Source organism: Entelurus aequoreus, linkage group LG04 (genome assembly GCF_033978785.1).
Source record: "Entelurus aequoreus isolate RoL-2023_Sb linkage group LG04, RoL_Eaeq_v1.1, whole genome shotgun sequence".
In the NCBI taxonomy this organism is placed as follows: Eukaryota; Metazoa; Chordata; class Actinopteri; order Syngnathiformes; family Syngnathidae; genus Entelurus; species Entelurus aequoreus.
Window position 1 is genome coordinate 27,055,254 of NC_084734.1, and position 22,694 is coordinate 27,077,947.

At 41.5% G+C, this 22,694-nt stretch overlaps 1 protein-coding gene across 2 annotated transcripts in view; it reads right to left on the minus strand.

Moving 5' to 3' along the window:
* Positions 1-5,598: 5,598 nt before the first annotated feature.
* Positions 5,599-22,694, minus strand: part of LOC133647780 (DNA repair protein RAD51 homolog 2-like) — a 37,609-nt gene continuing 20,513 nt past the window's right edge. The window contains exons 7-10 of one of the 2 annotated variants that reach the window (XM_062043471.1): positions 17,115-17,157; positions 13,593-13,711; positions 10,960-11,038; positions 5,599-6,064 (exon numbers count right to left, since the gene is read on the minus strand). In XM_062043471.1, the coding sequence (XP_061899455.1) occupies positions 5,973-6,064; positions 10,960-11,038; positions 13,593-13,711; positions 17,115-17,157 (333 nt within the window). In that variant the 3' untranslated portion in view covers positions 5,599-5,972. Of the gene's footprint in view, positions 6,065-10,951; positions 11,039-13,592; positions 13,712-17,114; positions 17,158-22,694 lie in introns of those variants that run through there. The other variant, XM_062043472.1, reaches the window with a different exon arrangement.

Below are 22,694 nucleotides of genomic sequence, written 5' to 3' on the forward strand. Positions count from 1 at the left end.
TCACTCTTCATACTTTGTAAACATCAACAGTTAACACAAGATTATATGCAGAGATGTTTGCTTCATTTAATATGTCTTGCCATTTTGTTGGATATTTTTAATGTGATCTTATTTTATCATCTATATTCCCTTTTTCTTCACTCTTTCAATTACTTCTCAGTCTATTTTTTATTATTATTATTATTTGCCCTTGAAGTTTTTCTACTGTTACCAAACCACAAGTTGCTTGAATTTAGAGATGATGGGTTCTTTTCAATCAGCTTTTTTGTTTATTAATTTCCTTTGCAGTTTTTTTTAAATTTTTCTTCGGAGCAAAATGTATTATTGTCATGTGTAATTACAAAACCCAAAACCAGTGAAGTTGGCACATTGTGTAATTCATAATTAAAAACACAATACAATGATTTGCCAATCATTTTCAACTTATATTCAATTGAATAGACTGCAAAGACAAGATATTTATTGTTCGAACTGAGAAACGTAATTTTTTTTGCAAATAATCATTAACTTAGAATTTAATAGCAGCAACACATTGCAAAAAAGTTGGCACAGGGTCATTTTTACCACTGTGTTACATGGCCTTTCCTTTTAACAACACTGAGTAAACGTTTGGGAACTGAGGAGACCAATTTTTGAAGCTTTTCAGGTGGAATTCTTTCCCATTCTTGCTTGATGTACAGTTGTTCAACAGTCCGGGGTCTCCATTGTCGTATTTTAGGCTTTTTATTGCGCCACACATTTTCAATTGGAGACAGGTCTGGACTACAGGTAGACCAGTCTAGTACCTGCACTCTTTTATTACGAAGCCACGTTGTTGTAACATGTGGCTTGGCATTGTCTTGCTGAAATAAGCAGGGGCGTCCATGATAACGTTACTTGGATGGCAATATATGTTGCTCCTAAACCTGTATGTACCTTTCAGCCTTAATGGTGCCCTCACAGATGTGTAAGTTTTCCATGTCCTGGGCACTAATACACCCCCATACCATCACAGATGCTGGCTTTTCAACTTTGCGCCTATAACAATCTGGATGGTTATTTCCCTCGTTTTTTCGGAGGACACGACGTCCACAGTTTCCAAAAACAATTTGAAATGTGGACTCGTCAGACCACAGAACACTTTTCCACTTTGCATCAGTCCATCTTAGATGAGTTTGGGCCCATCAAAGCCGACAGCGTTTCTGGGTGTTGTTGATGAATGGAATTCGCTTTGCATAGTAGAGTTTTAACTTGCACTTTCAGATGTAGCGACCAACTGTAGTTACTGACAGTGGTTTTCTGAAGTGTTCCTGAGCGAAGGTGATATCCTTTACATACTGATGTCGCTTTTTGATGCAGTACCGCCTGAGAGATCCAAGGTCCGTAATATCATCGCTTACGTGCAGTGATTTCTGCAAATTCTCTGAACCTTTTGATGATATTACAGACCGTAAATGGGGAAATCCCTAAATTCCTTGCAATAGTTCGTTGGGAAATGTTCTTAAACTGTTTGACAATTTGCTCACACATTTGTTCACAAAGTGGTGACAGTCGCCCCGTCCTCGTTTGTGAATGACTGAGCATTTTGTGGAAGATGCTTTTATACCCAATCATGGCACACACCTGTTCCCAATTAGCCTGTTCACCTGTGGGGTGTTCCAAATAAGTGTTTGATGAGCATTCCTCAACTTTATCAGTCTTTTTGCCACTTGTGCCAGCTTTTCTGAAACATGTTGCCGTTGCCGGCATCAAATTCCAAATGACCTAATATATGCAAAAAACAAGTTTTCGAGTGTGAACGTTAAGTATCTTGTCTTTGCAGTCCATTCAATTCAATATAGGTTGAAAAGGATTTGCAAATCATTGTATTTTGTTTTTATTTACGATTTACACAAAGTGCCAACTTCACTGGTTTTGGGTTTTGTAGATAACACGTTTGTTCTCAGTCAAATTGATCTGAAAATAAACATCATAAGCTCACAACACAGCAAATACAGTTAGTGTTTAACAGCAGATATTAATACATAATAGTTTGTCTTTTTACTTAAAGAGAAAAAAAGGAAGAGTTTGAATGAGCTATCACACAGCGTTGATCCGTACTGTCACTCTTCATGCTTTGTAAACATCAACAGTTAACACAAGATTATATGCAGAGATGTTTGCTTTACTTAATATGTCTTGCCACTTTATGTTGTATATTTTTAACATGATCTTATTTTATCATCTACTATGTCCCTTAAAAATTTGTTTTTCTTCACTCTTTCAATTACTACTCTGTCTATTTGCCCTTGAGTGTTTTTCTACTGTTACAAAACTCAAATTTAGGGATACTGTGTTCTTTTCAAACCACTTTTTTGTTTAGTATTTTCTCTGCAGTTTTTTTTAAATATTTCATCAAAATGCATTATTGTCATGTGCAATTAGTTCTGGCTTTAGGCTTTTGTGAATTTTATATAAACTTTAAACAGCTTTGGTCTTAAAATTTACCCCCCGAGTTACGCCAAAATTAATTTCTACGTGTTCCAATGTGTGGTCTCTTAGCCTCCCCTATAACTTAGTTTGTTTAGCATACTTTTACCTAGTTCAAGACCGCAATCAAAATGCCATATCGTTCTAATTAGCTCTGTAATATCAGAATCAGAATCACTTTATTAATCCCTTGGGGGGAAATTCAGGTGTTATCGTTGCTCTTCATACATACAGTAATTATGAAATAAAGAAGGGAGAATGAAATAAGCAATATCATAAAAATAGCAATAAAATTAACAAAAAGTACCAAGTACGACTACTATGATATGTACTAGATAGACAGTATAGAGACAGGGGTGTCAAACTAATTTTAGCTCAGGGGCCGCATGGAGGAAAATCTGTGCACACGCTGGTCGGACTATTAAAATCATGGCATTAAAACTAGAAAATAAAGACAACTTCAGATTCTTTTCTTAGTCTTACTTTGACCAAAAAGAGAACTAACACATTCTGAAAATATTACAATAAAAATATAGAAAGCAGTAGAGGTTTAGATCCACGAAGGAAAGAAGAAAGTGAATGAATGTTTATAACTGAATACATTTACATGTGCATAACAATTTGATTTCTTTTATATTATTATTTTTAATGCATTAAGTAACGTTTATGACAACCTTTTTCCAAAACACAATATAGAAAATGAGATATAATAGGATAATGAATACATTTATCATTTGTTTTCAAAACACTTACAAAAAAGTAGGACCCCGAAAATGTATTGCGGGACCCCATTTGTATGACTTGATGGGGTCCCTGGGACCCCATTTTGAAAATTCCTAGCGCCAACACTGATGGAGTATTGGTGTGTGCAAAACAGCAGCAGGCGGCTGTGGCCTGCGGGCCGGTTCTAATACTAATCAAATATCATCCCGGGGGCCATAGATAATTAATTCCTTGACTTTGACACATAGGGTATAGACAATGTCTACATGGTGACATAACCTGATTGGCTGTGTGAAGCAGGTATTGCACATTTTTAAACATGTTTATTTAGTGGAAATATTGCACGGTTATGGGGTTTATTAAGTATGTCCAGATTAATAGACCAGTATCCAAGACTCTTAAAGTAATGCATTGTAAAGTTTGATGGCAAGAGGAAAGAATTACTTTCTGTGGTGTTCAGTTTTGCATCGTGGTGGGATAAGTCCAGCACTGAAAGTGCTCTTGCGTTTGACCAGCATGTCATGGAGTGGGTGAGGGACATTTTCCAAGATGCTACTGAAGTGAATTAATTAACTCATATTATGTTTTGCATATGGTGAATCATGAATGTTTATATTCATCTTGGAGATAGCGAACCACCAGATTTAAGTAAATAGTAGAATTTCAGTTTGGGCACATAACAACATCGGGCCCTTTAGTGCTGACATTTGTGTGTGGATTGGATTGATTGATTGATTGAAACTTTTATTGGTAGATTGCACAGTACAGTACATATTCCGTACAATTGACCGCTAAATGGTAACACCCGAATAAGTTTTTCAACTTGTTTAAGTTGTGGTCCACGTTAATCAATTCATGGTAGGATTAGCCTAGATTAGTTCTCACGAAAGAAAAAGCAATAAAATTGGGCCTTGCTATGCAAAGGCGATGGCCCTATCCGTAAGAAGAGATTACATGTTTAGCTTAATGACAGCATCTAAGTTACGACCTGCGTCTGTTGTCTTTCCAGACACTTACACACAAACATCTCCTTTTATGATCAGGGTATGCTGTCCTGACTTAGCACACACCCAGAGACAGGAGGTAGGAATACAAATCTGATGGTTTGGCTTCTCCAAGTTAGGAGCGCCTGATGCTCGCTTGTAATAAGGCAACGTTTCAGTTAAGCGTCTCCGACGTCTCTTTTGATCCAGCCGCAGTGCCGTGTCACCCGTCTGTCAGGACGAGGATGACAAGACCAAAAATACACATCACTAGTTTGGCAGCATCCTTCTCTCTGACACTATCGTCAGAGAGTCCAGCTCCACCCCAATGATGTGGTGGGCCTTGCGGATCAGTTTGTTGAGCCTGTTTAAGTCTGTGACCTTCAGCCTGCTGCCCTAGCAGGTCAGGGCAATCAGGATTACACTGGCCACCACAGACTCATACAACATCCTCAGCATCTTCCTGCAGGACCTCAGCCTCCTCAGGAAGGAGAGGCAGCTCAGGTCCCTTTTGTAGATTGTACAAAATTATTTTGTTGAATCTATAAATATGCTGGCTGCACACTGTGATCTTGGCAGAGGTCTTCAACAGGGAATCTGTTAGGTACTGCTGTGGGGTTCGTGAAATTTTTGGTTGATTAGACTTAAAATGTTTTTTTGTATTTTCCCCAAGCAAATTTTCCATGTAACTTTCTTGAAATATACATTAACATTGATCCAACACACTTTAGCGAACAGACAGAGGCAGAAGACGTCCTTTAGTCAGCAATGCACATATTCAGCGGCACAGAGGAGCTATTTCAAGCAGGGCACCAGTTTAATCAACTGTCCCTTCAACAAGGAGTACCCGCCTCAATCACTCCTGTATTGCAAGGCTCTGTCAGCTCCTCTTTGCTGCTGACATGTGATGTATAAGCACAGAGAGTAAGCATGGAGATGGATTAAAAACGTAATTTAAAAAATTTATTTTTAACAAACGATTCTTGAAAATATGGAATCAATCCAGAATCGTAATAAAATATAAACGATTCAGATTTTAATCGATTTTTTTTTTTGGCTTACCTATATACACACATGGGGAAAAAAACAATTTATTTGATAAAATCCACTTTTTATTCAATAAAGTTAACAAAATAAAATGTTGGTAACATATCTTGACATATGTTAGTAACTGTTTGACACCAAATAGGACATTTTGTCACAATATTGTCATTATAAATGACAATGATCCAATCCCTGATGTGGGATCTGAACCGAGGATGTCGTTGTGGCTTGTGCAGCCCTTTGAGACACTTGTGATTTAGGGCTATATAAATAAACATTGATTGATTGATTGATTGATATAAAGCTAAAAGCCAATAGGGCTGAGACTTGGCCTCCAAATTTAAAATTGGCCAATAGGTTTACAAAAAATTTACAAAGAAGAAACCACAGGACAATGTCATCACAGGAAGTTAGTTTTAATCAAGCGTCATTGTTTGTGGTGGAAATCATTTCAGCGTAACAATAAAGAATTGACTAACACAAAAAGGAGGTTTATTAAGAGGAAACAGCAAAGGTAAGACGAGATTCACAACCATAAACACTTACGGTATTTTTGTTTTGTCTACATTTAATACTAGTTGTACCGTTCAAAGAGGCTAATATTAGCCTGAATTTAAAAGTTGTATGTTGACAAAAAATAATGTTTGGAACAGAATACTTCGATTTCCTTTATTTTCTATGGTGAATATAGAATCAAAATGATCTAGACAAAACACTAAAGAGTCAAACAGCTTCCAAGAATTTCCACTACGCTTTTGGTTTAGTACAATGGAGTCAGTTCGAATCTATGTTGAGCTCAGTTCTCACCCTAATAGGCTGGAGGCTGGGATCCATGCCCTCATACAAGATGTCCTCACCATCGTTTTCTAAAACAGAAAAAACTGAAATTTCACATTCATCTACTTCAGGCTACCTATGAACCTTCTTGTTTTTCACATAAAACATATAACGCTAATTTTCCCTATGCTGGTGTTTAAAAACTGATTGATGAACATTTGTCATGTAAATCACATATATAGTAAATGATAGAAAGGCTAAAGTATCTAAAACTATTGCTAATTTACACAAAGTGAAGGAATGTACATTTTGTATAACTCCCTGATTGTTCCATATCTAACATATTGTATTGAAGTGTGGGGTAGTGTCTGTAAAACATATTTAAATCCAATCTTCCTTCTGCAGAAAAGAGCCGTAAGAATCATTACTGAAAATGCATACAAGGAACCCACAAACCCAATATTCAAACAGTTAAATGTATACAATTTTCATGAACTGGCAGAGTATAATATCCTGAAAGTCATTTACAAAGCACATGCACACATAAAGAGAAAGTAATTATAATCTTAAAGGAACTGAGATCTCTAATAAATCTACATTTAGAACAGTGATAATGGAAAGAAGTATTTCAATCAGAGGAACAATGTAAATCTCTTTCGGTTAAAAAAAATAAAAAATCATGACGATGAAAAGGTATGACTGTAGAATTATTTATTCATTCTTGGTTTAAATCTTGTAAAATGAAAATATGGCTTTGTAGTCACCAACATTGAAAGTCAATTGTTGTATTTGTGAAAATAGGGGGCAGATATACATTTAAACATTTGTTCTGCTCCTTTTCATTCATATTTTACTTTAATGTTATGTTGATTGATTTATTTTTATTTTATTCCTTTGTTTGATTTTTTATGAATGAAATAAATAAATGAACTGAACATTATTTACATCTATCATAGCTAAAGGGACAAGCGGTAGAAAATGGATGGATTTATAGCTAAACAAGCTGAAATGACCACAATCGCTCCCTAGTGTACGAGAGGCACACAGCATATGGGCAACAGTCACATCAGATATAAGAGCATGAAAACTAGAACTTTAACATGTAGCTGTGAAAATAGAAGAAACTGAATTATTTGACAAATTTATTACGTACATAGAAACGTACTGAGTTTTAGAGTAGTAAAAAGAACATTTATATCATGTGCTGTCATCTGTGTCTGTAGAAATGGTCACATTTAAGCTTGCAGGAATTCTACTTCTGACCAGAGAAAACATGTTGAAGTAAATTGTAAATAAAATGTATGTTTTACACACGCATGCACAAACTTTCTTGAACTTTTTTCTGGAGTGTAAAAATGTACTCTATTCCACTATTGTTGCAAGTTAGTGCATGCGCCGGGGAAAAGGTGTGGTTTCGTATTTCACACTTTACGCACAGAATTTAACATGAGTATACTGTACTTGACACACAGAGACAATCAGAGGCTTTTTTAAAATATCTAAACATGTCGTTTTACCAGAAAAAATAGCAAGTCACTAACTTTAACCACAAACTCGTAATGATGCTGTAAAGACACCAAAAGTTTGTAAATGGTAAATGGGTTATACTTGTACAGCGCTTTTCTACCTTCAAGGTACTCAAAGCACTTTGACACTATTTCCACATTCACCCATTCTACACACTGATGGCGGGAGCTGCCATGCAAGGCCCTAACCACGACCCATCAGGAGCAAGGGTGACGTGTCTTGCTCAAGGACATGACAAGGTTGGTAGAAGGTGGGGATCGAACCAGGAACCCTAAGGTTGCTGGCACGGCCACTATCCCAACATCGCCACGCCGTCCCCATATAGTGAAACCTTTGGTTCCTGGAATATGTGGTTCCTGGATCTATAGCTTCCTGTATAAGGCCATGTCCACACGAACACAGATACTTAATAAACGCATACTTATCTCTGCGTTTAGGCCTTTTATCCACACCCAAAGCATACTTCTGTCCTTAAAAACGAAGACTTTTGCAAACGCTGGCCAAGGTGTAGAGTTCCAAAACGCTCCGCTGAGCATGTGTGTACACGGCACAAACTGAGACTTGTATTCCTTTGATGACGTCATGGCTGTGCGCTGTCATTTTCAAAGCTCAACAACACTGCCTTGCTGCCTTTAAACACACTATAAGAGGATTTACTGTGTGTTTGAACACACAGAAAGGCTTCCATTCTCACTCAACGTTGACAAAAAAGACGCATCAAAATAGCCTTTGTGACACTCAGCTGTTTTGGATACGATTGCTCAGGCTGGTTTTGAAGATAATGTACATGTCATTGTATGTCTAGTATATCAAAATAAACATAATAATAATAGTGGTGTAATGCCACCAAGTCAGCTGTGGCTGCTTTTTACAGGCTTCTGATTGGACAAAATGCGCTTGACAGCAAGTGTATGCGTTTAGACATAGACAGTTTTGAAACTACACTTGTGTGGATGGAGATTGTTTTAACCCCAAATATGCGTTTTTGAAACTCTCTGTGTTCATGTGGACATGGCCTAAGTGTGTGGTTTGTTTTTCCACTGAATTTCAGAGTTCAGGGTAGTTCATACAAATCAGGTTGATGACGTACAGTCGCGATCAAAAGTTTACATACACTTGTCGATCAAAAGTTTACATACACTTGTAAAGAACATAATGTCATGGCTGTCTTGAGTTTCCAATGCTTTCTACAAATCTTTTTTTTTTGTGATAGAGTGATTGGAGCACATACTTGTTAGTCACAAAAAACATTCATGAAGTTTGGTTATTTCATGAATTTATTATGGGTCTACTGAAAATGTGTCCAAATCTGCTGGGTCAAAAGTATACATACAGCAATGTTAATATTTGGTTACATGTCCCTTGGCAAGTTTCACTGCAATAAGACGCTTTTGATAGCCCTGTGTAATGTATTTTATGTAACTGTAACAGCATTATTGTGGATCCAAACATGTCTTGTCTATAACACAATATCAACCCCTACCACAATTTTGTGTGCATGAAAAAGTATAATTTGACCAGGTGCAAACAGGAACACAAACGGCTCTTTATCGAATATGATTGTATATTAAGAGTGAAATTTGTAGTATTAGTATATAGTAGGGCTGCAACTAACGATTATTTTGATAATCGATTAATCTGTCGATTATTACTTCGATTAATCGATTAATAATCGGATAAAAGAGACAAACTACATTTCTATCCTTTCCAGTATTTTATTGAAAAAAACCAGCATACTGGCACCATGTTCTGGACATTGGGGGTGCAGCATACACCAATAATAACACAGAAATGTAACTCATCAGATCAGAACTGAATCTTGTACACGTTTCTGTTGTGAATAATAAAGGATTCATTTTAGGCTGCATCTAAATAATAGCATGAAATATTCCAGCACCTTCATAACGTTTAGTTATACTAAAGCATCACTCAAATCTAAATAGATTTATATAGCTTTATCGGCCCGGCTACATTGATCCATTATGAAACCAACCTGAGATATTTCTGTCCGTTGTTGTGCCGAAATCTGTTACCCATCGGAATTTGTAACTCCAGAGGGTGATGTTCCCATGGCGTTTGTTTGATGGCTAAACGGCAAGCCCAAGGAGGAGGAGAAGAAGAACGCTTGCGTAAATGGCGTAAACTACCCTTAATGCTGAAACGTCAGTTGTCAGAATTTCAGCATTAATAAATTACACATATTCTGGAAATCAATGACTTACTTTCATTATAGTATGAGTATTATATAGTATGAGTATTATTATAGTTTCAGCATTAAGGATAGTTTACGCCATTTACGCAAGCGTTCTTCTTCTCCTCCTCTTTGGGCTTGCCGTTTAACCATCAAACAAACGCCATGGGAACATCGCCCCCTGGAGTTACAAATTCCGATGGGTAACAGATTTCGGTACAACAGTTGTTCCGTTTATTTCGAAATTGGTAACCGTGCGTTTTCTCTCTCAAAACGGAGTCAAATGTGCCGGAGACACATTATCAGCCCCGCGTTGCAACAAAGGCATAACGTTAACGTTACTCACAAAAAAGCTGAACTCATGAATGCTTGTTGCCACTATGGACTTAAAAAGTTACGTACTGTGAGTTCTTCCCTTCATCCATGTCTCCAACATTTTTCTTCTTCAGGTGCTCCTGAAGCAATGTTGTACTTCCGTGCCATTTTGCAGGAAACGGTCTTCTTTGAAGTCTTTAAAGTAAAGTGTTTCCACACTTTTGACGACTTAGGTCGTACACTTTTCTCCATTGAAGCAATAACCTCAAGATGTTTCTCCGCTAAACTATCGGTAGTGTTTTCCTGCGCCATTTTTCGAATGTTTCCAGCAAAGTAGACGGCGTCGTCACGTGAGCTGCACATGACACATCATTGGCTAGCTTACGCCACCTCATGAGACGTAGCCTCAGCGCCGCCCTGGCGCTGTTTTGTACTGTTTTTGTACTTATTTTGATTATTGTTTCTCAGCTGTTTGTAAATGTTGCAGTTTATAAATAAAGGTTTATAAAACAAAAAAATAACCAAAAATTTAAAAAAAAAAAAAAAAAAAAAAAGCCTCCGCGCATGCGCATAGCATAGTTCCAACGAATCGATGACTAAATTAATCGCCAACTATTTTGGTAATCGATTTTAATCGATTTAATCGATTAGTTGTTGCAGCCCTAGTATATAGTATTTGTTTTTCCTTGACCCATTAGAACACAGGATATTAAAATCCATACAAGTTTTCCAGGTGTATTTAAATTATCCCTCGAAGAGTGAAGAGACAGTTTTAGTTAACACAGTACATTAAACACTGTTTAATATCACAAAACGCCAAGGAAGCTGTGCAGTTTAAACTTGTGTATGTGCCTGATTGTCTTTAGATTTCTCCGAACCCTACAAGTATTATGACAGTACTTCTTGCTTTACATTGTTATCTTTCCCCACCGAAGACAGATGTTTACTTACCAACTATATGGATTCCTTCCTTCTGGATTACATAGTTGAGCACAGCAAAGGGAGCCACGGGGGACTTGGCAACCAAAAGCTGAAAAGAAAAATTATGAAAAGAATTAGCTACCTGAAAAAAAATTGTGTGGATGGAAATAAATGAAAGATGAAATTACAGAAATATTGACAAAACAATTGTGAACATTATGTCAACATAAAATTAAGCCATAAGAAGACTTAAATGTGGTAAGATGTAACATATAGTGGTCAAGTCCCCAAGTGTCGCATAGAAAACATTTAAGAGCGGTTGTTATTTTATGCTCTCCAGGTTTGCTGATTGGCTAACAGCGAAACTCATCCAATCTATTTGAGAAACCTGTCTCATGAAATTTTTACTGCACCTCGTAAAATATAACGCAAGCTGGATGCAAGAGTATATTTTCCTCTTAACTTCGTTTTAGTGAATCATTGACACACATGCACATATTTAACATGACTAAATGTTGTTTACTTGAGATACTATTTTTTTAAGCTAACTTTGAATGCACATATTACGTTTTATTTGTGCTTGGATCCAAAAACGCATAAGCAGGAACCAGATAACAAATGTTTGACTCCTTTATTCCTGAGGCAGGAACAAACAGGAGAAGTAAAGGTGATAATGGTAATGGGAGTTCACGCACCATGAAAAATGAAAAATAACAACATATTGCAAAAGGCAGGGGCTAAACAAGAAACAAAAACAATTGGGCAAACCATAAAAAGGGTAAATGCTCTACCGTTAGGGTGAATAGTGCCCCACCTCCTGGTGGCTTACCTGGCCTGTCCAGGAAACAGCGATAAATCTTGTACAGCAGGACGGGGTCGATGATGAGGGACTTGGACACTCAAGGATGCTCCTCGGCCTGTAGCCTTCCCAGTTGACCAAGCACACTCCTCCTTTTCACGCCTAAACCCCGGCCGAGTCATACCAAAGACTATAAAAATGGGACCCATTACCTCCCTGCTTGGCACTCAGCATCAAGGGTTGGAATTGGGGGTTAAATCACCAAAAATGATTCCCGGGCGCGGCACCGCTGCTGCCCACTGCTCCCCTCACCTCCCAGGGGTTGATCAAGGGGATGGGTCAAATGCAGAGGACACATTTCACCACACCTAGTGTGTGTGTGACAATCATTGGTACTTTAACTTTAAAATGGCCTTGATCGTAAAAGCAGAGTAGACCATCGACCAGCCTAGAAGGAAGCTAAGGCACTCCAGGAGGGCAGAGGGGGCTAAAAGTGACAGGCTTGACGCGGGAGACTTGTAAGACAAGTAGGGTGACGGGGAGAAGACGCTGTCAAAGTGAAGGCGCAAAAATAACAACGCCCACAAAACGGCGCATCGAGAAGAGACAATCAGAAAGTGGCTTGAAGATGGTCTGTAAAGCATAATCTATATGCAGCATTTTGATGAAAGAACCACCATTACGTGTTATGGAGACCACAAGGAAGTGTTTTAAATGTAGAAAAAAACAACTATACAAGTAAAATCCATTTATATTTATATGCAGCTGCATCTGCGGACTTCGGGTTGCTATCTGATTTGGAGTCTAATCACTCGTACAAGGCTGAAAGAAAAGTGGCTCCAAATGTGTAACCCCACGTTTATGCGGTCTTTAATAGCTATATATTTGTACAAATGTTGAATTCTTAGAAAGGAGGAGCTAGCCTAAGATATTCTATCCATCCATTTTCTACCACTTGTCACTTTCGGGCTCGCGAAGGGGCTGGAGCCTATCCCAGCTGCACTTGGGCGGAAGGCAGGATACACCCTGGACCGTCGCAGGGTCAACACAGATAGACAACATTCGCACTCACATTCACACACTACAGCCAATTTAGTGTTGCCAATCAACCTATCCCCGGGTACATGTATTTGGGGATAAAAGGAAGCCGGAGTACCCAGGGAGACCCCACGCAGTCACGGGGAAAACATGTTAACTCCACACAGAAAGGCCTCAAGCCCGAGAATTGAACATAGGACTTTCTCTCTGTGAGGCACGAGCCCTGGGCGTTAACCACTACCCTGCCGTGCTGCCCAGCCTCAGATATTAATATTTATAATGCTCATTTAATTATTTACACATCCTCTTGATAAAATTACCCTCATCGATGGATGGACCAACTCATGCGTCTCCTTCTTCATCGTTTCTTTTTTCTTAGATTGGCCCCAACTTTTGTGAACACTCATTGACCATGGACTCCTTGACCGATTGGACTTAGTGGCTCTTTTGCCATTAAGAGCGAGATATAAATATAAATCATTAATTCATTCAATCATTCATAAAGGGATTGTCCGTAACTTGTTCAAAGATGCATTTTGTAAACAAAAAACCATAAGAGCATATAGTACTATCAGTGGTTTAACAGTCCATAAAGTTTATATTTTCACAACCACTAATTATATTGAATAAATATTATATCATTATAAAAAGTATTGCAATATTAAGCCATATCGATATTTTTTTACCACTCCTGGTTTCATGGCTAGAGAGTCACAGCCAAAATACTAATGGTATAAGAAACAACACAATAACTGAAGACCATTTCATGGAATCAAGTACGCATAACGACGGCACAATAATTTATAACCTGCAATGTGTCTCCCACCTGTCTCTGGCATCCAGCCATATACTGCACAATAAAACGGGTGTTGATGCTGTGACTCCACGTGTTTCCTAAAGCTGTCGTCACAAAGCCACCGTCCTTCTCAGCAGCAGGACGAGAATCTTAAAAAAGACAAAGGAATTCACATGGCCTTTGAATTAAAGAATTGAAATGTTAAAATGGTAATATACTGTATGTAATCTCTGTCCCCTTATGTCCTGTCCACACAGGAACAGTTGTGTTTAGTTTTGCTGCAGTTGAAAAAAACTAATGCGTCTGCACGGTGTCATATCAACAACAAGTCACGTCCATTCGGAAATGCGTCGCTGGGTAAAATGATGTAATGCAATGCCTCGCAACAAGTGGCAATGTAACCAGACACAGACAGAGCACAGGAAACACCAAAACTAAGGTGTTGTCTTGAAACAAAAATAATAAGAAGATGAGCATAGTGGACACACGGAGAGACCTTTGTATACACAGATGGTAAGGTTGACATAAAAAAAGCCAACGGAAGGATTTCCCTAATGTGCAAAGTGACATCATTAAAGAGTGCTTGTCTTCCGCTTGGCTCTCTTTTCATAGGCTGTGGCATGGATCTTTTCCTCGCCAGTCTTCAGCTGTTTGTGAAGAACACTGCGCCAATTGCTGCGGTCAGCCGCTGCATCTTCCCAGCTTTCAGTGTTTATGTCCAGGGCTTTCATGTCCCGATTGCATCTTTGAAGCGCAGTTTGGGTCGGCCAACAGGTCTCTTGCCAGAGGCAAGTTCGCCATACAGGATGTCCTTTGGGATATGTCCATCCTCCATACGGCGCATGTGGCCGAGCCAACGCAGCCTGGCTAGTCAGAGCAATGTGAACATGGTAGGTAGACCAGCGCGTTCGAGGACCTGGGCATTTGTCACCTCGTCACTCCAATGGATGCAGAGGATGCGTCGAAGGCAGCGCATGTGGAAGGTGTTCAGTTTGCGCTCCTGTTTGGAGTATGTTGTCCATGTTTCGCTGCCGTTGAGAAGAGTGCTGACAATGCAGGCGTTGTACACTGCCATCTTGGTAGGAGTTGTCAGCTTCCGGTTCTCCCAGACGCGGGTCGTGAGGCGCCCTAGGGTTGTGGCAGCTTTGCCGATACGTTTGTTGATCTCATGCAAATCTCATCACTGATGGTGGATCCCAGGTATGTGAATTGGTTTACGACTTCGAGTTGGTACTCATCGATTGTGATGGTTGGTGGGGTGTGCACTTCCTGACTCAGCCTGTTGGTCTTTTTTAGGCTTGTGGTAAGCCCGAAGTCTTTGCAGGCCTGGGAGAATCTGTCCATAAGTGTGCGAAATGATTGCGGCATCATCAGCAAAGAGCATATCCTGGATGATTGTCTCACGCACTTTGGTCCTTGCTTTAAAGACAGGCTAGGTTGAAAAGTTGGCCGTCAGATCTGGTACGTAGATACACCCCCTCTTTTGCAGTCCCAAAAGCATGTTTGATGAGCAGGGCAAAGAAGATGCCGAAAAGGGTAGGAGCAAGGACGCAACCTTGCTCAACTCAGCTCTTAATGTCAAATGGGTTGGACATACCTTCATACTGGATGGTTGCCTTCATGTCGTCATGAAAAGATCTAATTAGACTATGGAGCTTTGGAGGACATCCAATCTTGGGTAGAATGCTGAAGAGCCCTTCTCTGCTAACCAGGTCGACCGCCTTGGCCAGGCTTATGAAGGATATGTACAGGGGCTTCTGTTGTTCCCTGCATTTGTCTTGAAGTTGGCGTAGGGAGAGTATCATGTCCACTGTAGAGCGCTTGGCGTGAAAGCCGCATTGAGATTCCGGGTAAATGCGCTCAGCAAGTGTCTGAAGGCGCATATGAACAACACACCATCGCAAACATTATGCATCGTAACTTAACACATTGCACGTTACCCCATGCTACTACACTGGTTGCCCTTCCACCTCATGAAGACCATGGAGCGAATAATCCTCAACCACCTTCGCATGCAGACAGTGTCAGCAATGGACCCCTTGCAGTTTGCTTCCTGTCCAGGCATCGAGGTGGATGATGCCATCACCTGGCTGCATGGATCATTAATTACCTCATTGACAGTCCGCAGTACGTGAGGCTACGTGACTGTTTTTACGATGCGGTAGTTTGCAGCACAGGGGCTTCCCAAGTGACAATGCTCTCACCTTACCTGTTCATGCTCTATACCTCAGACTTCAGGCATGACTCCAACTGCTGCCATTTGCAGAGGTTCTCAGAAGACTCCGCAGTGGTGGGATGTGTGTCTGAGGGCAGCCAGCAGGAATACCGAGAAGTCATCTCAGGCTTCGTTGACTGGTGTGCACGTAATCACCTGCACTTGAACACCAGTAAAAGCTTGTGATAGACTTCCGGCGGTCAGCTCGACCACCCACACCAGTGAACATCCAGAGATCAGATATAAAAATGGTGGACTCATTTAAATACCTGGGCGTTCACCTCAACAATAAACTGGAATGGACTCGCAATTTAAACGTTATGTACAAGAAGGGTCAAAGTCGCCTAAACGTCTTGAGGAGACTGAGGTCCTTTTGGGTGCGCGGATAACTGCTGCGCACCTTTTACGACACTGTGGTGGCTTCTGCTGTGTTCTATGTTGTCGTTCGCTGGGGTGGGTCAAGCACGGTTAAAGACAAGAACAGACTCAATAAACTGATTAAGAGAGCTGACTCTGTCCTAGGCTTCCCACTAGACAGCATTGAGGAGGTGGCTGACAGAAGAATGCTGACCAAGTTGACATCCATAATGTCCAATCCCTCTCATCCCATGCACGGCACTGTGGAAGCCTGAGTAGCTCCTTCAGCATTAGACGGTTACATCCACAGTGCAAGAAGGAGCGCTACCTTTTACTGTGTGTAAAAAACCTGCACTGCAACAACGTAATTTCCCCAGTGTGGGATAAATAAAAGCCTATCCTATCTATCCTAGCTCTGATGTAACATAACATACAGCAGATAGCTTGTCAAGATCAAACCTACCCAAAACACATTTCTGTGTCGGTTGACCAGTCCAAGAGGTCGGTGTGAGGAGATTCCAGGGAAGGAGGAGAATGAGGCGAGTTTTAGTGGATGAAGAATTGTCATCTGTCATAACTTCGCTATTCAATGCCCAGCATGTTTGTAATATGACATGGGCTTTAGGGATGGCACTTGGCACACAAAGGAAGTCTGTGGCTTCCTCCTTATCTGTCCATAAAAGTCTCTTTTTTCCCCCTTTCTGTCCACTATGTTCGTCTTATTATTATTTTTGTGTGGAGAAGTTTTTCTCCTTCTGTAGTTTTGGTGTTTCTGGACGCTCTGTCTGCTTACAGCACCAATAATGGCTAGGCATTGTACTACATTGTTTCCACCCATTTACCCCTTTCCGTCTGGACGGATTTGCTGTTGATCCGTTGGACGTGTTTCTTTTTCAACTTGACGGCAAAACGTTCCCGTGTGGACAGGGCCTTAGTGACTACGACACCTATGCAAACCCCCTTTCCAGATGAGTATTCACCTTGGTGTCCAATATGAGTGGTGATCTGGTTGGTCAGGACCACCTGGTGAGAGAAAAAAGGCAAGTTCAGCGAGTTATCTAATTGAACCATTGAATGAGACCCATGTCCTCTTTGTGCGGTGGTCAGAAGATCATCAATCCATACATTTATGCACACATTTTCTACAGCACTTATCCTTTTTAAGGTCACAACAGCCAGACCGAATCACAGCTGACTGTCTTAGAGTCAAAGGGACAACACCATGGACTGATCACCAGATTTTTCTATATTGATACCAAATGGAGTTAATTTAGTAGGAGTTAAAGGCCTACTGAAATGAAATTTGATCTTGATCTTGACTGCATCTTTCGGGAATGTAAACAATGAAACGCCGGCTGTGTTGTGTTGCTGACTTCCCTCGCAAAATACTCCGCTTCGTACCGACAACTTTCTTCTTTGCTTGCTCAGCTTCTTTCTCCATAATGCAATGAACAAATTGCAACAGATTCACCAACACAGATGTCCAGAATACTGTGGAATAATGAGATGAAAACAGAGCTATTTCGTATTTGCTTCAATGGGGGAGCCATACCTCTGTTTCACTGGCTAAGTCACGCGCATACGTCATCCTCCAAAGGAGTTTTCAACCGGAAGTTTAGCGGGAAATTTAAAATTGCACTTTATAAGTTAACCCGGCCGTATTGGCATGTTTTGCAATGTTAAGATTTCATCATTGATATATAAACTATCAGACTGCGTGGTCGGTAGTAGTGGGTTTCAGTAGGCCTTTAAATCCACACCGATGGCATAAAACTAACTCGTAAAAACATAATTATGGAGTTATGAATTTTAATTACAAGAAACATGAATCTAAAAAAGAAAAATAATCTTTATTGTCATGGTAATCAAGCGTAACCTCACAGTAAAAAGTCTACATACTGTACATACTGTATTACTGTAAGGGCTGCAAAGTCCACACAACTGTGGTGAGTGATAATCCAGCTGTTAATGTACAATTCAATGTGTTATATAGACAGAGCCATTTTCCTCTGCTCTTTCTGGACTCTTTGCTACTGCCCTGGCGGGTACTAGTGCCGTCATGAGTATTTTTGTGAAGAAGAAATGCTACATTTACCCGGTTACATTGAGTTTCATTCTGATTGCTACATTTCAAATGTAAGCACTAGTGACAATCAACTCCATTTCCCCAGTCGAACAGAGCCTGGCAGTCACATGACCACTCTCACATTAGCATTAGCTCTCAAATACACACTGAAAACTGTGACATAACACGGCCGCAAAACTTTTCAAAGTTCACTTTACAAACTAGGAAAAAGAACAGCTATATTAATATATATTCTGTTTGTCAGGAGAAATGTTCACATATCAGCCTACAAGAATTCCACTTCCAACTACAGAAAACATTGTCATGTCTGTGATTATGTTTTGTTTTAGTGATGTTCGGTTTTGTTTTTGGACTTTTTGTGCACTTTTATTTGTCACCATAGCAACCATTAGTTTCACCTGGTTCACATCGTCATGCCACGCACCTGTTTCACGTTTAGAGTCACGCACCTGTTTTCACTGATCATGTCACTATTTATGCTTTTCATTTTCTGTTGGTCTTTCTGGCGACATCTCATTCACACTCCTGCCACTCTGTTCACCCTCATGCTGACGATCCATGCTGCTCTTTTTCATGCTTTTTCTCATGCCAAGTAAGTTTTTGTTTATTAATGCCACAGTTAGTGTTTTTGTTTCATTGTTCATAGTTTCTGCCTTTGTGCAAGTTTTGTTTTCATAGCCAAGTTTTTGTACTTCCGCTGTGAGCGCCTTTTGTTTGGACCTTTTTTGATTAATTATAATAAACATGTATTTAAATTCACGTCTCGCACGCGCCAATTTTCCGTTGCCTTCCGGAGAAACAAAACCCCAGGACCAAGTCTTGACAGTATGTCGCCAGCATAACAGTTTCTCCGCCCGAAAGTTGGACGTTTTGGACAAGGCAGCGTGGGAGGTCCTCAGCGCCATGGAGGAGGAAACGCTGCGCTACTCCTCCGTGGAGTACAGAGACTACATTTGGTCCGAGGACTGCGCTGCGTCACCGCAGTCCCGGAAGCGCCGCTCCCGACGAAGGACGTCAGGGAGGGCTTCCGCAAGCAGAGAGGACACGTCACTCCCGCAAGCTCCTCTCCCTCCGGGCGGAAGCAAGCAGCAGGCAGCCCAGCTTTGCCCTGATGACATTACAGACCAGGATTTTTTTTTCTGAATTATTTTTCTTTTGATCATCCGCCTCCAACCAAAGACTCTAAAAACATGATAAGACATTACCAGGACATGTTTTTAGAAATCAGATCCTGTCAAGCCAAGCCACCCAAATTTCATGCCTCGCCCCCCAAGACTCAAGCCACGCCCACGTCACAACATGTTTCCTTTTTTTCACCCACTCAATCACAGGTAGAAAAAAAAGGACATTTTGGACAATTTAGAGGGGAGAATTCTGCCCCCCCTCCTGACCTCAATCCACCCACCCCAAAAAACGGTTCCAAACCGCGGGAAGCGCGTCTGGTATCCGCTCCTTGAGGGGGGGGCTAGGGCTGGGAACTCTTCAGGTGGGGGGGCTCAGCTTCGGCCTGCCAAGCCACAGCCTCCAGCACGGCCGCCACCACCAGTCTTTCGGCCTGCTAAGCCACAACCTCCGGTTCGGCCACCACCACCAGTCTTTCAACCTGCTAAACCGCAACCCCCAGCTAGGCCACCTCCACCTGCACCACGTCAAGTTCCACCACGCCAAGTTCCACGGCAGGCTCCAGTACCTCCACCACGCTAAGCTCCGGTACCTGCTCCACGACGCCAAGTGCCGCCCGTGGCTGCCCCACGACGCCAAGTGCCGCCCGTGGCTGCCCCACGACGCTTAGTGCCGCCCGTGGCTGCCCCACGCCGCCAAGTGCCGCCCGTGGCTTCCCCACGCCACCAAGTGCCGCCCGTGGCTGCCCCACGCCGCAAAGTGACGCCCGTGGCTGTCCCACGCCGCCAAGTGACGCCCGTGGCTGTCCCACGCCGCCAAGTGCCGCCCGTGGCTGCCCCACGCCGCCAAGTTCCGCCCGTGGCGGCCCCACGCCAAGACCAAGAACCGCCATGCCAAGACCAAGACCCTCCAAGTGACCAAGACCAAGACCAACCATGCCAAGACCAAGACCCTCCAAGTGACCAAGACCAAGACCAACCATGCCAAGACCAAGACCAACCATGCCAGGACCACCCAAGCCAAGACCAAGACCCGCCACGCCAAGACCAAGACCCGCCACGCCAAGACCAAGACCAACCATGGCCACGCCAAGCTGCGCCACGCCAAGCTTCGCCGCCCGACGCGCCACGCCAAGCTTCGCCGCCTGCCACGATGACGACGCATCCACCTCCTAGTCAGCCACGGATGTGGCCATTCCCAGGTCGTCCACCTCGTCTGGTACAGCGGCGCTCTACGCGTCGCCGGCATCTAACTCTGCCCCGGTGGATTCGGGGACACCTGGTCTGGCGCCCCACCGCCAAGTCCCCCTCCCGCCCTCCCATGACTCTCGATCCTGCCTTGTTTTGTTTGTTTTGGACATCTGGGATCTGTCCGTAAGGGGGGGCTCTGTCATGTCTGTGATTATGTTTTGTTTTAGTCATGTTCGGTTTTGTTTTTGGACTTTTTGTGCACTTTTATTTGTCAGCATAGCAACTATTAGTTTCACCTGGTTCACATCGTCATGTCCCGCACCTGTTTCACGTTTAGAGTCACGCACCTGTTTTCACTGATCATGTCACTATTTAAGCTTTTCATTTTCTGTTGGTCTTTCTGGCGACATCTCATTCACACTCCTGCCACTCTGTTCACCCTCATGCTGACGATCCATGCTGCTCTTTTTCATGCTTTTTCTCATGCCAAGTAAGTTTTTGTTTATTAATGCCACAGTTAGTGTTTTTGTTTCATTGTTCATAGTTTCTGCCTTTGTGCAAGTTTTGTTTTCATAGCCAAGTTTTTGTACTTCCGCTGTGAGTGCCTTTTGTTTGCACCTTTTTTGATTAATTATAATAAACATGTATTTAAATTCACGTCTCGCACGCGCCAATTTTCCGTTGCCTTCCGGAGAAACAAAACCCCAGGACCAAGTCGTGACAAACATGTTGCCTTGAGTGCATATATGCTAGCATTAGCCCTGTTAATACATCATAAGTGACAGTGAAATGTGCATCTTTTGTAGTACAGTAGCTGCCAATTAACATCTCTAAGCTCGAACTGTCTTGCAAAATCGGCTGCACAGTCGTTCATGATACTAATTATTTATTTATTCAATGAATATCATCTTCTTCTTTTTCTCAGCACGGTTTTTCACACTCACTTTCTTCGCTCTCATGATCGGGAAACAAAGATATGTCGATCTGTAGTTATAAGCTAATGCTAGTGAAGAAAATCGGATGTTTAGGGGTTGATCTTCCGGCATTTATTTGACATTTACTACGCCCTCCGGCGACACTGGGGCTCATGACTTAATTTTATGCAGAGAAGTTTATCATTAATACCGTTAATAACATAAATACCATTAATAATCGTTACGTCCCTAAAATAGGTATACTATCAATACAATGTTAATTCATAATTATTTAGGTTATTTTAGTAATTAGTTTTCATGTGTTCTAACAGTATTGTTTCAACTGTTGTACAAAGTTTCCCTTTATTCAATTTGACTTTGATTCTTTGAAAGGTGCTGCTCGGTCTGTAGACCAATCAAAAGGATTTTAAAAGCCAATAAAAAGACATGCGTGTTTAAAGTTTAAAAGAAAAGCAGCATCAGTTTTCAATAACTTGAGTCATGTTTTGGAAAATTTGTTTTTTTCCATCAGGCTAGCACAGGGGTCGGCAGCCCGCGGCTCCGAAGCCGCACGCGGCTCTTTGACCACTCTGATGCGGCTCAGCTGCATACTTGCCGACCCCCCCGATTTTCCCAGGAGACTTATGGATCTCAGTGCCTCTCCTAGATAACTCCCAGGGCAAATATAATCCTATTTTCACTCTAATTACTAAATTAAGGGCATGCCCTAATTGCACTGCAGTAATTGTCCTCTATAGCATTTACAAACAGCGTGCCAGCCCGGCCACATGTTGTATGTAGCTTTTACTTGCACACGTAGGAGACAGCAAAGCATACTTAGTCATCAGCCACACAGCTTACACTGACGGTAGCCGTATAAAACAACTTTAACACTGTTACGTTACAAATATGCGCCACACTGTGAACCCACACCAAAAAAGAATGAAAAACACATTGCTGGAGAACATCCCACCGTAACACAACATAAACACAACACAACCAATACCCAGAATCCCATGCAGCCCTAACTCTTCCGGTCTAGATTATACACCCCCCTACCACCAAACCCCCCCACACATCAACCCCCCCCCCCCCCCCCCCCTCCTCCTCCGTGCGTCGGTTGAGCGGAAGAGTTAGTGCTGCATGGGATTCTGGGTATTTGTTGTGTTGTGTTTATGTTGTGTTACAGTGCAGATGTTCTCCAGAAATGTGTTTGTCATTCTTTTTTGGTGAGGGTTCAAAGTGTGG